The sequence below is a fragment of the Acanthisitta chloris genome, unplaced genomic scaffold (assembly GCF_000695815.1).
Source record: "Acanthisitta chloris isolate BGI_N310 unplaced genomic scaffold, ASM69581v1 scaffold21608, whole genome shotgun sequence".
NCBI lineage: Eukaryota > Metazoa > Chordata > Aves > Passeriformes > Acanthisittidae > Acanthisitta > Acanthisitta chloris.
Window position 1 is genome coordinate 958 of NW_008688923.1, and position 16,021 is coordinate 16,978.

Below are 16,021 nucleotides of genomic sequence, written 5' to 3' on the forward strand. Positions count from 1 at the left end.
AGTATTATTCCTGGTGCTGCTCTGCCTCTGAGGGTGGAGCAGTTGTCATTTTCAGCTAACCTCCTGTTCAGATTCCTGTGAAACACACAATATAAAGTACCTGCATAAATTTATGTCTTCTGTTTCTTTTTTTTTTTTATATCTAAATACTATTTATTGCTGATTCAGACGCATCACTCATCTAAACTGGTTTCTGGCTTCGAACTTCTGATACCTGACTACTAGGTGAAACTTTTCAAATTCCTACCCTCTGAATTGGATTATGTCTGGCTACGGCGCAAGTGGGTGTTGTGACTAGAGCTCCAATTTCACAACCTAAAATTGTCAGCAAACCTCAGCAAATTGTCAGCAAACCTTAAGCACCAGAATCACTAGCTGGAGACCAGTTTGTATTTACTCTTTCAGTGTTGATATTAACATGGACAGAGAGAACTTCCATTAATTCTCTGTCCTAGAGAGCCAGGATGTGAACAACAAGGAAGAATGCTGTTATGATCACTTAAACACCGAAAGCCTTAGAAACCACTAAGGATGCTGCCATTGTTCAGTACCGTGGTTAGTCTAAGCATGGTAGATGCTAAACTGTAGATGGCATCACATGTGGTTGATTTGATGTTGTATCTCATTCTCCCCCCTGTCCCCAAAGCCAGAAGGGTAGGTGGAAAGATTCAGGGCTAGTTTGGCTCTGTTCTTGTAAGTGAAGGCACAGTCTAAGGTTCCTGGCTTGCTGTCTCTCAGCTTTGTGTTGTGCAAGCTATCCACAGGAGAGAATTCCTTCCAAAACTGTCATCTACAGGTTGCTCAAATTTGCTTTTACTAAGTTCAGTAATTTTAGCACCAATTGATGAAATTAGTCTGTGTTTACCTGTCTTGGTTAGTGATATGTAAACTGTGTTGAAAAGTTGTTGACGTTTTCTAACAGAGTCTCCCATTTAGGTTAAAAATGTCTGAACCAGTAACTTATTCTCCTTCCCACCTCCCCCCACATGTACTTGAAAACATGTTCTGTTCTATGAAGTCTCAATTATTATTTCTACTTTTCTCCATGCCTGCTCAGGTAACCTCAGTAGCAAAGGATGTCTGTTTGCAGAGAGGTTGCTCAAGCTGAACAGATTAGTTGACTGAATTGAAAGAGATCATTGATAAATGCCAGTGAATGTGTTGGCTCTTGCCCTGTCATATCTTCAGATCACAATCTGAGTGTGCTAAGACTCTTCTGACTTAGACATGCATTGTCCACTGCAATGATCGCTGTAATCCCCAAACTTTGCAGGCTGAATTTTTCCTATATCCTGCTATATTCCTGCTTTTTTTTTTTTTTATTTTTCCAGGTTCATCTCCATCTCTGACCTACAGCATCAGCAGCACGTACCATGCTGCAGCCACCTGACATGGAGTACTAATGAGTTTAAGGAATGGGTTCATCAAGGACAAGGTGCTTTACCCATGCACAGTACTTTGCCAAGGACTTACCTGATCTTGGTTGGCTATTTAACAGATGGAAGGCAAGAGAACAAAGAAAAGATGGTAGATGGTTCCCTATATGTGAAGGACAATACTGGGATAATTCCATGTGAGGTATGTCCTCAGCCTGAGGAGTTCTGTGTTTATTCCCACTTCTGGGGCACTGTCACAAACCACTAGGAGCTTCAAATGTTCTGCCAAAGTCTGTAGTGAGGGAAACAACACCTCTCTGTAGCAGGCAGGAAAACAACAAGCTCAGAATCTGGGGAGAGGACAGAGCATGTCAAATTTGTCATTACTAGGAGAAGAACTATTGAATGTGTTGGCTTGGAAAAAAGAGACAGTTCTCTTAAATTTGCCACAGTACAAGGCAGCCTGGGAGACCTCCCCACTATTTGCTGAATTCCAGCTAGTGGAAGAGAAATAACTCTCTGGAGAGTTGTACTATGTGTTCAGTGATGCATTGATGACACACTTTCAGGAAATAATAGCTTGCATGGTGATTGACTTATAAGCCTTCTGAAGGTCATTGCGAGGGAAGTCTAGGTGAGAAATAACCTCTGGAGTGGTGATGACAGAGCACTGGAGTTGTGCTTTACAAGGAGGTGAAGATTAGAAAGAAATTGGTGACTACATTAGTATGAACTTCTAGCTGAACACACAGGGGAAAAGAAAACAGGTGAGAATTTTAGAAAAATAGTCTGAAAATAACTAATTGCAGTGAATTAATTATCACCTTTCTGGGAAGGTGTGACAGGAAATGCTAATTATAGAGCTCAGAAAGTCTGTTTCAGATTTGCATCTGGAAGGACACAAGTTCTCTGTGCAAGATAAGAGAAGGCAGAAAACACTGCTCTTATTCAGTAATGTAGGACAAGAGTTTGTGATGTGCGTACAAGGGTGGATTAGTACTGAACATTTTAAGTAGTGCTGAGAAAGCATACTGTAACTCATCTCAAACTTTTATCTCTATGTTTTTTTCCCCAGTTCCTGCATTTTGAACTTGAGTGGTTGGAGTCACTGTGCCTCTTCCCAAACTGGTCATACATACCGCCAACAGACCAGAGTGCAGCAGGGTACTTGGAAATCTTGGTGGATCCAGTGCCAGTAAGTGCCCCAAAGGAAGTACTTCACAGCATTCCAGTCACCTACCCAGAATCAGCTGCACCGCTGCTTACCTCCAGGTAAACACCTGGCATGCTCAGCTCCATCATAGCAGTGTTGCTCTGCTTTGGCAGGAACCATGACAAATACTTGGCTTAGGAAGAGACAAATTTTGATTTTGCCACAGGTGGAAACATAACAGTGAGTGCTGGAAGTAAAAGTATACAATGAAGCCACTTTTTATGAATCATCTGCTTTCCAGAACTTGACTGGAATTTTTTATTCTGTAATTTGATACAATAAGACAAATTTTAATTATTTCCAGATATATTTTAATATTACAGAAAGAGCATGAGAACAAGGCTTTGATTCAGCATTCACTGAGGCTAAAATCCGTTGTGTTTTTGATTAGCAAAACTTTATTTTTTAACCTCCAGTGAACCAAAAGTATAATTGAAAGTAATCTTTGTAATAGGAAATTAATATATGCCACTGGTCAAGTTCTTATCAGATTGCTGAGATAAAGTGATACCGAGAAGCAGACTGAAAGCAGGAATTGAACAAAAGATAACTTTACTAATAGCACTATTTCAGCTTAATTTGCAAGACAGCAAGGATTGCATAGTACAGATAAAAAGCTGCACTAATGGTATTATTTTGGCTTGGTTGGCAAAACGATGCACCTTATCTATAAGGCAGTAGAAGTAACTAGACTCAAACCTTGGCAGTGGAAGGAAAACTAAGACCATGTGGGGTGTGGAATGAAGAAACAAAATGTTCAAGATAGAGGCAAGGTCAGCAGGGCATGCAAAACTGTACAAAGGGGTAAACAGTTTCACAATAAGGGTGTCCAAAGGGTACTGAGGAAGAGGAGGCATCTTCACAACCACCGAACGACCACCAGGACCATGGGACTGATGCCAGGAGGGAGGAGACAGAGGAGGAGTATATGATAGTGACTTCCAAGAACTAATTCTAGTAATAACCACCCATTCCTGGAAAGAATGAATATATATGAACATTTAATGTATAAAAACTGTGAAGTTTTTGTCCCTGGTAGCACAAGTTTGGTGGAGGATCCCCCTTGTGCCCAGTGCTGAATAAACAAATCCCTGCTACTCAGAGATACAAGTCTGTGAGTAGCTCTTTTCCAGCCTTTTCTTGGCATCAAAGTTGTCAGTGAAGTGTCAACTGGTAAGACAAATTGTTCTTTATTAATATTTACGGTATGTGAAGGTGTAGCAAATGGAATTGCAAATCTTACTGAAGTTGATAATTTCAGGTTATGCCAGATCATGTTTTATCTCCTTGAGTAGAGAATTCGTGGTGTAATTTAGTAACAAGAAAATGCCACTGGTCATGCTTCTTTTGATTTCTTTTTAGTTATCTTCTCTTTTAATTAGGTTTATCTGCTTGTAAGAAACTTAGTTTAAGCTTCAGTATTTAATTTAGCTCAAGGGATCTTTCTAAACAAGAAAACTATTGCCATATTTCAGTATGTGTCCTCAGGCTTTTAACATAAAGCTCCTCTGCTGTTGACTAATATCTGCCTGATTTTCCATGCTCCTTGTTTAAAAATGTTACCAATAAGTTGCTGATCCATTAAGGTGTGTGGACATCCTGGTATTTTTTTTTCTTAAAAGTCATGAAGTTAGGTAATTGTTTATATGTTTTAGAATCGAGTATGTGTTTAGAGTAAGTGGGATGGTTATATTCAAGTCCAGTGGGAGCTGAAATGAAAATTACAAATATTTGTTTGAATTTCTAATTTTTTTTTTCATTTTTTGAAATTTGGGTTTGAAACAACAACCAGAAACAATTAAAGAAGTATCACCTCTCTCTCTCTCCTCTCACCTGCTTTCAGTTTTGTTGTTCTTTTACTCTGTGCTAAGTTTCTTAGGAAGCTCCTTTGTTGCTTTCAAACCTCGTTTGTTTACAGCATCAGAGCTTCCACAGCATCACATTCCATGGATCTACAAATCCACGTTCTGTTTTCTGCTGAAGAATTGCTTGTGACTTTTTTTCTTCTCCTTTAGACCTATAATTAGCTTCTTTGTGGTAAAGCTTTTTATAATTTGACTGTTGTCATGGAACATGTGACTTTGTTCAACACAACCTTTCTGTCTTCAGATGTTAAGGTTTTATAAAATGTCGAAAGGATTCAGTATATAGAAGTTAAAGGATGAATTTCACAGGGGAATATTGTTTTGGAAACCTCTCTGAGAGATTGTCTGTATTTACCTTGTTGGATCCTTTATTTCCAGAAAGTGTATACTGTGTATTTGTTTATTGTGCTTTTGAGTTATTCTTTCATCTCTGATTTCATTTGCTTCTTCAATTGCCCTCTAGGATTCCATGTAAGAAAAGATCAAAGCTTACTGTAGCAGGTGAATTGGTTAGACTTGGGCCTTTTCTTTGTGCTCACCACAAGACATTCTTCTTTCTGTTTCTGAAGTGCTTTGCCTCAGATATTTGGGTCCCTGTGCTGGTACAGGTAAGTTCTTGGAATTTTGCTCACATATTCATTGTCTGTATCTGTGTATGTGCTAGCTGATGAATTGTTTGACTCCTGCCCTTGATTTTCCAGTTTGATTTTGTTAGGGTTTTTTAAGAGCTCCCCTTTTGCTTTAAGGAATTTCCCCCCATACATGTTATCGGAAGACGCTGATGGTCGGACACTTAAGAAAGACAAAAGACCTCAGCCACTGGGGCGGGACACCGTTTTCTTTTACAAAAAACCTCAGCCAACTGAGGCAGATATTGGCGCCCAACGTGGGGCTCGAACCCACGACCCTGAGATTAAGAGTCTCATGCTCTACCGACTGAGCTAGCCGGGCCTCCGGAGTGGTTTTGTAAAACACAAAGGTGTCCCGCCCCAGTGGCTGAGGTCTTTTGTCTCTCTCAAGTATCCGACCATCAACGTCTTCTGATAACATGTATGGGGGAAAATTCCTTAAAGCTAAAGGGGAGCTCCTAAAAAACCCTAACAGATTTATTCTTGCTTTTATGAGTGATTTTTTTACCTATATTTTTTTTTTAGTCCATGCAGTGTAATAGTGTTTGTATGTAAGAAGTCTAGTTCTGTGCCCCGCAGAAGTACAGTCCTCCACCCTCATGCAGTTGCAGTGTCCCTGAATGTCTTGCGGATATCACCCTTTTGCTAGGAGTGTGAGGCAGTCCTCTAGAGGGAAAAGGGTGTTTTGTGTGGGGTTATCAGGGTTGGTAAGAATTTTTTCCAGTGTGGTTGATGCTGATGTTGCTTTTGGTTTCTCTGCTCTAGAAACCCAACCAGCTGGTGTGGCACCATGTCCTCCAGCTGGGTCACAGGTACACCATAACAGGCCTGAGTATGTCCAGCCTGAAGAAGTCTGGACAAAGGATGCTTGCCACCAGTGCTTCTTCCTGCCTTCTGCCTTACTGTGCAGAGCAGGTGAGGGAGCAGCCACTGTGCAGTGGTTGGCAAGGAGAACCTACTCAGTCGTCTTCCCTTGAGACTGCTGAGCAGCTCAGTGGCTCCTTGGAGCTGGGAGGTGAAGAGGATAGGCCAAGATCAACCAAAGAGTCCACGATCATCTCATACGTGGTAAGGACTTGTAGGGTTAGCCTTCACCCACTTATGCTCAAGGGTTTCAGCTCCTGGCCTGCTGAATTTCTATCATGAATTTATTTCCTTACTGCTCAGGCCTATGAGTCTGTTACGTTTTGGGACTTTCTACACTCTTGTAACTTTCTGTTTGCTTTCTGTTTAGGGATTTGTCACCAAAGTACTCAATGTCCAAGCTGGTCTCTTTTTACTGGATGACAAAATCTGCTTGTGCCTTGCTTACCAGCCGTTGTCAAGCTCTGCACGTAGACTCCGACCAGGAGCGTGTGTGGAGGTAAGTTGAGACTCACAAGTCATAAAGTATTCATTGGAAAAGACTGAGGCCCTGGGGATAGCATGGGGCACAGAAGGCTACATGAACTTGGGAATTATTTCAGCAAGGGTCTGGAACAAAACTGGGGATCTTACTGCCTAAGCTTAGTCATAAGAGTTGAAATGACTATTTGATTCCTCCCTAAGCAGTGCCAGGTGCCTCAGGCCTGATTATAGACAGTCCAGTAGAGCGATAAAGGATTTAGGGTGGGGTGATGGTTTTGGGGAGTGGTGGCAGACATGCTCTCTCTCCTCCTAAATTGTATGTCTGTGCATCTCAGCTCATCAATGTCCACCTCCTGAAGAAGCCTCTGGTATCCTTCCATTTCATTGTACTTGGTGCTTGCCTGAGTACCACTGTTTTGCTGAAGAGTTTTTCAAGGCTCAGCACCCAGTACCAGCCACCAGCCTCTTCAGGAAATCTCTATGTACAGCTGCTGTTCCGCTACAATCTTGGTATGCCACTCTACCTATGGCTGGTGAGCCTCCTGGAGACGTTTGAGGAGAGGTGAGAACAGTTCCTATGAAGTCAGGCTATGCAGAAGTGTGCGTGTCTTTTAGACCAAGGGGTCTCAAAACTGATATGTTTGGATGTTAATACATTTTTTAAGTGCACGTGCAGTAAGCCCACATCTCAGGAAACTGCAGCACTCCAGGGCATTGTGCTCACATAGCGAGCCTGGGAAGTTTTCTCCTGAAATATAGAAGCACTGTAGGGATGTCTGCTTGGCAAGTCGAGGTGGGCATTGAGGCTGGAGCTGGAAACTGCTGCTACAACTAGATCACAATCCATATAAAGGCTTTTGTGTCCTGGCAGCTCACAGGAGCAGCACATAACACTGAGATATTCTGAGTATTGCTGGTAGTCTGATAATTTATTTGAGAGCCTCTGTCTTATCAGATTGTCCCACCCATGCTTATCTCTGGGTCTTCCAGATGGCTTCCTGCTGTCCCTGATGGCTGCACTCTGTTCACAGGACAGCTGTGGGCAAGTTTATGGGTTTATTTATGGGTTCTGTTAGTGAAAATATTTGTGTTTGCTCTGGAACAGTTATGGTTGATCACTGTAACTGCTGCTTTGGACTTGAAAAGGTATATATTTAATCTCAGTCAAGTAGTACTTTATAGAATGTTCAGTGTTTCTGTGCTTAGTGGCACTGTGGATTTTTTACAATACTTTCCAAGGAAACAGCTTCAGTTCTGTCCTGGGAATGATGCTAGCTGTAAGTTTCAAGTTTTGCTAGCTTTTTCACTTTCTGTGAATGTGATTGCTAAGTCCTGCTATTGCTTGAAAATTGTTCCAGTGAGTTAGTTGTTATCTCTTTTCATTTGAGTTCACTTTCTGTAATAGAGTCATATTTTGTCTGGCAGTGTGATCACTTCCAGGCATTCAAAAGCAGTAAGTTAAATTTCTGAAAGGAACGCCACATGAAGAAACTATTGGAGCAAAAGTAATCTATGGTCATTTCTGTCTTGTGATTTTTAGTTTTGCATTCTGTAAAAGAAAGCCAAGGGTACCTAACATGAGTAATCTTATCAAACTTGGCCAAAATGCATGGAGATCTACTTGTCTGACTTAGAGGGAGATTATTTTCACATGGTTTGGTTTTGGGTTTTTTTGGCCACTTCAGTTTTGAGATTTTGCCATTCTGTCCATTTCTGTAATTTTATTTGGTCCTTGTTTGCTTTCCCAACACAGATCTGCATTGGCCTTGAAGTGATAGGAAAAAAAAACATTTACATTCTTTTTGTGCTCTCCTTAGTTCTTGTCCTACACAACATAACAAGCAGAAAGAATCCTTGACTCGTATGCAAAACTCACTAAAATACGAGGACTGCTAATGCTTTTTACATATTTTTCTTTTTTTTTTCAGGTTTTCTTGTCTCTTTGGGCGCCATCGACTGCTTAGGTCTACACACCAAAAACCTGGAGCTGCTGAAAAGTTCCTTGTCCCCCTTCTGCAAACTATGATGCCAGAGAGAGAGGAAGCAAAAGATTTGTATAATGAAATTCTAGCAAAAATACACCAGTGTCCGCTGCAGGAAGTGAGTGAATGCTCTGTGAGCTGCTCCTTGTTTGTCTGATGGGAAGAAACTCGGCTGATTCTTTCTTATTCTCTTTTTTTGGTAGTATTTGACCCTGAACCCCCCATGCCAAGCCCCATCCCTGTCTGCAGTTTGCCATATGGCAGAACAGAAGAGTTGGGAAGGCTTCCATCCATCCCAGTTGCTCTGCCCCTTGGAGGCACAGCACATGGGTACCCAGGAGCTGAATCGCAGACTGACCTGGTCCTACTGCACACTCTCAGCAGCAAGTTTCCAGCCCCGACTAGTAAGTGCCTTGTTCCCTTTACGGTCTGTGCCTTGAGTGTTCCCAGTTTCTCCCCATGTCTTTCAGCAACCTATCTGGTGCATGCCTCTTCCTCCTGTTAGGGAATGACACTGCTTTTCTCACTGTGTTGTGTTTAAAAACAGGCTGAATTTGAGCTGTTGCTACACACATTGATTTATAGCCTTCATAGATGGAAAGTGTTTGATGCTCTTTGCATCTTTGTTGTAGATACTACTGGGTGTGCTGAAGGTCTCCTCTAGAAGCAGTTCCTTCCAGCTGCAGGACAAGAGCGGCACACTTCCCTGTGTGATATCCCATAAGGATGGTAGTCCCTTTGCCCATACAGCTCTCATAGGTATGTCCCACTAAACTGTATTTTAGAGTGCTGAGCTTTTGCTCATCTGCCATCCAGTTTCAAAACAAGGAAGAGGAGACTTGGTATGAAGATGCAGAGCTGTCACTGCCAGGCCTTGTGACTTTAAAATGAGGAAATTGAGCTTTCTGTTTTTATGTTCCCTTTATTTAGCTCAGCTCCTTTCTCTGATGTGTTTGCAGGATCACTCTTGCAGGTGGAAAACTATCAGCTTGTAGTGGAGAGATTCCTTAAAACTGATTTTCCCTCCTGGGAGCACCTGGAAGATCTGGAGCATGTGAGGGAGAAAAAAACCAGGTGAGTCCCTTTATTCCATATGCATGTAAAATCAGCACTCTCCAGTTCCATAACTATTTTGGACTGTGGTAAAGCTTTTTATCAACATAGCATTTCAGTGCCAAAGCAAATGTCCTTTGCTATTTGTACAAAATGAGTTCTTTATCAGCAACAAAACCACCATCTCCATTTTGTATAGAAAACACACAGCCTGGTAGCTGCCCTCTACTTCCCTCTTTCCCACTGCCCCTGCTGAGTACCTGTGGGGCACTCACCACAAGTGTTTTTCTCAGATAACTTTGTTTCAGACATCCACCTGTCAGGAACAGGGAGTTTCACTCCTACTGTTTGTCATTTCAGTGTCTATATGCAGTTCTACTTTGAGAATGTCCAGGTTCTCCATGCTGCTGAAGGACAAATCCAGAAAGGCCTTAGGAGTGGAAACAGCTCCTCTTTGAGGAAGAAGAAAGTTGGCAGTATAACATCTGAGCTGGAAGCCCCAGAGGCGAAAATGCTGAAACTGAAGGATTCCAAGCCAGATACTCACAGAGATGAGAACTGTCAGGGGGGCCAGAGCAGCACTGGAACAACCACCTGTGTATCTCACTTGTTCTTGGTTACCCAGAAAGAGGGTCTTATGTTACGCAATTACCAGCTACCCGGAGAAGAAGATGGAGAAGAACAGAAGCTGCAGTGCAGTTTCCAAGCCACAGTGCTGTGGCTGGGCAGACCTCGGCTCTGGAGCCACCCCAGAGAAGCTGGGCATCTGCCAGAGCTGGAGGAGACAGGCTGTGATGGAGAAGAGGGCATGACACAGCAAGAAGTGAGGCGACTTTGGGATGTGGTTTGATAAGTCTGTGGGCTGGCTCCTCAGGAGCCTCCTGTGATGATTAACTATCTAGGGTTACTGATCCATGGGAAAGTGATTTTTGTGTTGGGTACAGATGTATGTTTGTGTAGGCAACTTCATTGTGCCACCCTAAAGGAAGTTCCATGTCACCTTCCTGTAAATTCATCTACCTTCTCTAACCCTTGGTGGTGCTAACCTTACCTCTCAATCAAGGCATCCTCTCGGCTGGGCTTGCTCTCTTCTTCCTGTATTTTTTATTTTTCTACCTTTTTCCCAACACTTCTCATCACCTTCTCACTCTCCTCCCCTCCCCCACCAGGCACTCCTCCTCTTTATGGGGAAGTCTCTGCGATGGTTTCCATTTCTGCACCTGGATGGACTGTACCGCGTCATCGTGCCCTGCTGCTCGGTAAGAGAGGTTGTCTTGCTGTTTCCTCTTGGAGACTTTTGCTGAAATGCATGTGGGAGTTGAGGAGTCAAGAGGGTGACTAAGCTGTTTTCAAGGCTTGGAATTCCCATCTGTCTTGCCAAGAAACTGCTTCAGTTCTGTGTTTGATTAAAATTCTCAGAGCTCTGAGTTCAGTGTGTGAGGGTTTTTTGGTTCTTTAAACTTGTGCTTTGTCGACGCTTTTTCCCTATATAATTTTCTTCTCCTTTGTTTAACAGTCTTCTATCTTGCCTTACCACGCTTTTCTCAGGACTTGGAAGTGTTCGACAAGCTGTGTTTTCCACCTGTGCCAACAACATTCCTGGCCAGGCCATCCTGCCCCCTGTGCCTGCCTGTCCAAGATACCTGGCACTTAGAGCATGTGACATGGATCTCCTGTCTGCCTGAGCACCAGGTATGCAGTGCCTTATTGCTCTGGGCTTTCACAGGTGACTCACAGATCTCTCCAGAGTTAGCTAGAAAATTATCAGTACAGAATGTCCTGATGAGACCATTCTGCTCTAAGCTCCATCAGAGACTGCTGCTGGGCTTCACATTTTCCTACCTTAGACTTAACCTGGAGAGGAAGCATGAGTTTCTTGACCTTTCTCTAAGCATGCATAACTTGTCTTCAGTGCTCTGGCTGGGGATACCTGTAAACTGCAACCCATCTGAGGCCATGTCTCCCTCATTTCCAGCTGGCAGGCAGGTCGGTGCTGACAGGCATGGACCAGAGAATTTTCTCCATTCCAGAACTGCTTAGCAGCAGGTATGTTGTTCTGCCCCAAATTACAAGTGAGTGTGTCTTAGAGAATGTGTCTGTATGCATTTTTATCGGAAACAGTGCTGTAATAAAGAGCGATGAATTATCCAGCCTGGAAATATGGTTTGGAAATCTTCCTGTGTGCAAGTAATCCAGACTTCTCCCATCCTGGTTATCAAAGCTAAAGGGATTGCAGGTGACAAGACTGCAAAATCCGTGTCCAGAAAATGTTTTTGCTATGGCTGGTGTGAGCTTAGGTTCCAAAGGTCTCTGCTAAATTCCTGTCAGAAGTGGAAACGGGCATGGCAGCGGAAATGAGACTGGATGTATGATTTTTCCTGTTGTTGATTTTAGATTGTTTCAGCAATTTGCTCAAACAAATACTAGGGTTAGAAGCTTTTCTGTTCAAAGCATGTTTAATGGTAATTAAACATAATGGTAAATTTTGTTTTTCTTTGCTTGGCTTCTTCCTTTAATTAAGAAAAACAATTAGATGTTAAGCGGACAGGAAGGCTGTAATGCCTCACTGTTCTTCTTCCACTCTTTGTCTTCAGGCAGGACAAAAATCCTGGTCTGCTCTCAGTTTCACAGGTTCCCTTGTTTCTTTCTCTGCTGAGATAGTGGAAAGGACCTTGTGTGCCTCTCCCAAAAATGAGAAGCCATCTGTGACTGTTGGCCTTCCAAAGAAGAAAGGTAAGATTGTGACAGCCTGTTGAGTAACAACAGATTGATTCTTACCTCTTTCTATTTCAGAGAGGCAGAGCACTTGGCTAACTGTGCTGCTCTATCTGAGAAGAGTGGAAATATAACAGGATGTTGCATCCCATTGCATGTCAGAGGGCTAGGAAACTGCACACTGCATGTGTGGGGTTGGGAATGGGAATGCGTACCTGGAAAACGCGTGAGATAACCTCATTGTGATGGAAGGCAAAACACCTCTAGCAGGTCCAGCTCAGTGACAGACCATGCTGCCTGTGTGTGAGTGAGCTCATGGGGTGTGGTTCTGTGCCTCCTCAGGGAGTCTGCTAGCCCATGATCACAGCGTGAAGCTCAGCGTCTCAGGTGCCCCAGGCTCCCCTGTTGTGATGGACATTTACATTACTGCTACCTATCTGCAGCATCTCCGGGGTTTGCTACCTGGAGCCAAGATCCTCTTCCAGAACTTGGAACGCAAAATCTCAAGGTACCCCTGTGTTTACAGTCCTGATCTAGGCTCTGACTTCTCTTACTGTCTTTGAAACCATCTCTTTAACATCTCATCTCATGCAGACTTTCTTCTTTCCCTTGTCCATACCTTCATGTCTCCCAATCCCTTGCTACAAAACACGTTCCTACCATGTTACAAATGAAGATCAGCCCAGTCATCCCAAGAAAACTGAGCTTTTGGTTTTCATAAGCTCCTTCTGACATCTGCTCTTTCATACTGTAGGTTCCATAATGTTTATTGCATATATATTGCCTCCAGCTGTGTGAGCGTCATATCTCTGCCAGCTTCTCACAAGCCTTTCCCTGCCAGGTAAGTTCAGGGTCTGTTCTCACATTACAGTGTCCCAAGACAAGTTTCTATGTTCCAAGTTTCTCAAATTCCTGTTTTTTCCAGTCCTGCAGGAGGAGCCTCGCCCCCCTCACTCGTGTTTCTATCCAGCTTGCAACCTCACCTGCAAAACCTGCCCCAGGCACGGATTTTATGTCACTTGTCCTGTGTACAGACTGTGTGCCTCCAATGGGTTTGCTCACTTTGCAGCAGCATCTTCAAGGAGGTATTCAAGCTTCCACAGAGATAATTTGTGGGAGGTCTTGTAGATTTTTCTACTCTGACACACCCCTTGCTACCATGTAGAAGAAATAAGGATTCCTATCCCAATTCCAAACCCTCTTTTTCCAGTGTCTGAGACGGTCTTGCATATTAGAAAGGGACCAAAGTGACAACTGATTAGAAGTATGTATCTGATGCCAGGCAGGCTGGCAGGTAGTACTGGGGTTGAAGTGAGGATGTTGAAGAGGAGAATCCTACTCTGTTAATGCTGTGCTCTTCCCAAGTTCACTGCTGTTGAGTTTCAACACCTTGCAGCAGGTGTTTTTTCTCCCCATATAGACTTTTCACAAGACACTAATTGGAAATGCAGTGTAATTCTTTAATCCTTCTCATACTTACGTAGGGAAGGGTTAAATAAAGCAGTGTCCCTTCCCCTTTTCTCTTATACCCACCAACACATAGCTGTAGCTTTATTTTTCCTTCAGGGGAGATGCAGCCGACACAACCCACCATGTCCATCACACACAGGAGTGAGGCAAGCCAGTGCAAGGTAAGCACTGTAGAGATGGAGTATGGGAAGAGGTGGGTAGGAGGGAACAAATTAGACCACAAAGGGGAGGGAAAAGATCAGATGAAGGATGGGATGTGGACAGAATAGCAAAGCTAGAAGTTAGAGTTGTCATGTCTTCTGAGCTGTGAACAAACCTCCCTCTCTTTTCTGAGATCTGTTGCCTGGGCCATGACCTTTGCAAGGGAGCCAAGCGTTGTCCTGAGCTCCCTCTGCATCCTATCCTGCCTGGTCTCTCCATAGGGTGCTGGTGGAGGATGGAACAGGTGAAGCTATGGTGCTGTGCAGTAACGAACATGTGGCAGCAATGCTGGGTCTGAGCCTTCCTGAGTGGGAAGTTCTGCAGAACTGTGTGCAGAGCAGGGGCAGAGTGTCCTTTCAGCACGGGGAAGCTACTGGCACAGGGGTGAGTGGGTTGTTCCAGTAGTGATTGCAATGTGCTGGGCTCAAGCTGGACTGGATTTCCCTTTGCTGTGGGTGTTCCAGGGGCTCCCTGCCTCCCTCTTGCACAGTCCCTGGCAACACACCCTTTCCTTCCTCAGTGTGTAGAGGAACCTGAGGATCTTGTTGCTTGCTACCTAAGGAATCTGTGCAGGAGTCCTCTCATCTGTCGCCCTATCCTGCTGTATTTCAGCCTAGACAGGAAGCCCTCCAAGATCCTGCAGCCTGGTAAGCAAGCACTGCTGGCTTTTCTAATAGTGTGGGAAGGAAGGGAGGAGGCATCTCACCAGGCTGGGGAAGGAGAGCTGCCTTCCCTGCCCACAAAGCATGGTCTTCGAAGGATTGCCAGGGAATTGTGAATTCTGTAGTGTAGAGCTAAGATGTGTCTTAGCAGATCAATGGTTAGAAAAATACAGAAACAATATTACAATAGTCACTATCTAAAACAATCCATTTGCATTTTTCTACTTAAGTCAGAAACATGAAGCTGTTTTAGAGCAAGTTTCCCAGTCCTTGGATGGGACAGGAATATGATCAGCCAGACTTGCTGTGCAGACCTCTCAAATCAAGTGGATTTTGACTTTAGACAGGACAACATATAGAGTCAAGACTAAACTTGGAAATCCTCACCATGGGCTGAGAAATTAAAGCACTGAAGTGTTTTGAATTCATGGCTGCTGAGGTTCATGCTGCCACAACTGTGCAGTTGCTGTGTTAAGAGGACGTTCTTATAGCTGTTTGCACCAATACCAGTGCTTGAGTATGAGTCCAGGTGCTGCAGGGGTTGATTTGCTAAGTTGACCGGAGGATGCTCTGCTGCAGAGACATTATCTTTTGGCTATTGTGCACACCATCTGTAAGGCCAGGTTGCTGACAGTGATAGAAGATACAAAGCTCAGTGCATCAGCTATGTGAACAGCACATAGCTCACAGCATTCTGTGGTGTAGAATGTTTCCTCCAAGCTGGAAGGATACTGGCCAAATGCCTACATCCTGGATTCATTCATCGTGCTGCTCTCTGAGGTTTAGCCAAGTAGCTGCTGCAAGACCTTCCCTCCCCCAGCAATTTCTGCAGCTAGAGCAGAGCGGAGCCCTGTACTGAATTGTTACAAGTTGTATCTTTCCCCTTCAGCTCCACTGCAGCTGAGGAATTTTCAATGTGGTGAAGTGGAGTTTGTGTCACAAGTGGGACCTCGTCCTAGCCTGCTGTGCCTGAACGTGGAGGAAGTGGGACAAGATGCCTTATGCTATCTGAACACTGAGAGGATTAGGAGGACATCTAATTACACTGCTTAACATCTCTCCCAGTGGGAGAGGAATTATGAAATACCCACTTGGATTGGGAGCTTTTTTCTAATCTCTTTTCCAGTGGGAGCATGGATCCTGTGACCACAGGGTGAAGGGTGCAATTAATAAGCTGCTGTGGCTTGTGGAGTTCCTGAATGGTAATTCTGGGCCATTGTCTACCAGTGATACTGGGCTACAGTTTGGAAGAGAGATGTTCAGTGCTTCCTACATGATTTCCATTGCCTTGGGCAATGTGTGTATTTTGCATGGTAGTATCTACTAAATATAAATCTATTAAAATGCAATTTAAAAAACACTGCATCTGTTTTAGTATTGTTTACTTGCTCTATAGGGAATGAAGCAGAACATAGATCCTTGGTGTATGAGCCAGAGACAGACATTTTACACACCATTAGCAAAACTATACAGTTGCCACAGGGTATGGTCTTCTTGACCTAATTGAA

General features: G+C 43.6%; 1 protein-coding gene and 1 non-coding gene across 2 annotated transcripts; one reads left to right on the forward strand and one right to left on the reverse strand.

Annotated features, from left to right (window-relative positions):
- Positions 1-1,326: 1,326 nt before the first annotated feature.
- CTC1 (CTS telomere maintenance complex component 1) lies at positions 1,327-15,566 on the forward strand (the record flags this gene model as incomplete). Its single annotated transcript, XM_009081229.1, has 22 exons — positions 1,327-1,578; positions 2,452-2,648; positions 4,918-5,062; positions 5,849-6,151; positions 6,318-6,446; positions 6,766-6,992; positions 8,359-8,530; positions 8,616-8,816; positions 9,045-9,171; positions 9,372-9,486; positions 9,826-10,288; positions 10,635-10,724; positions 11,014-11,157; positions 11,441-11,511; positions 12,089-12,198; positions 12,523-12,688; positions 12,935-13,021; positions 13,106-13,265; positions 13,747-13,811; positions 14,073-14,235; positions 14,372-14,498; positions 15,403-15,566. Coding segments are annotated over 22 exons (3,678 nt in total), but the record flags the coding sequence as incomplete, so codon positions are not given.
- TRNAK-CUU lies at positions 5,333-5,405 on the reverse strand. Its single transcript has one exon. It is a non-coding gene; the product is annotated as a tRNA-Lys (tRNA).
- Positions 15,567-16,021: the final 455 nt, after the last annotated feature.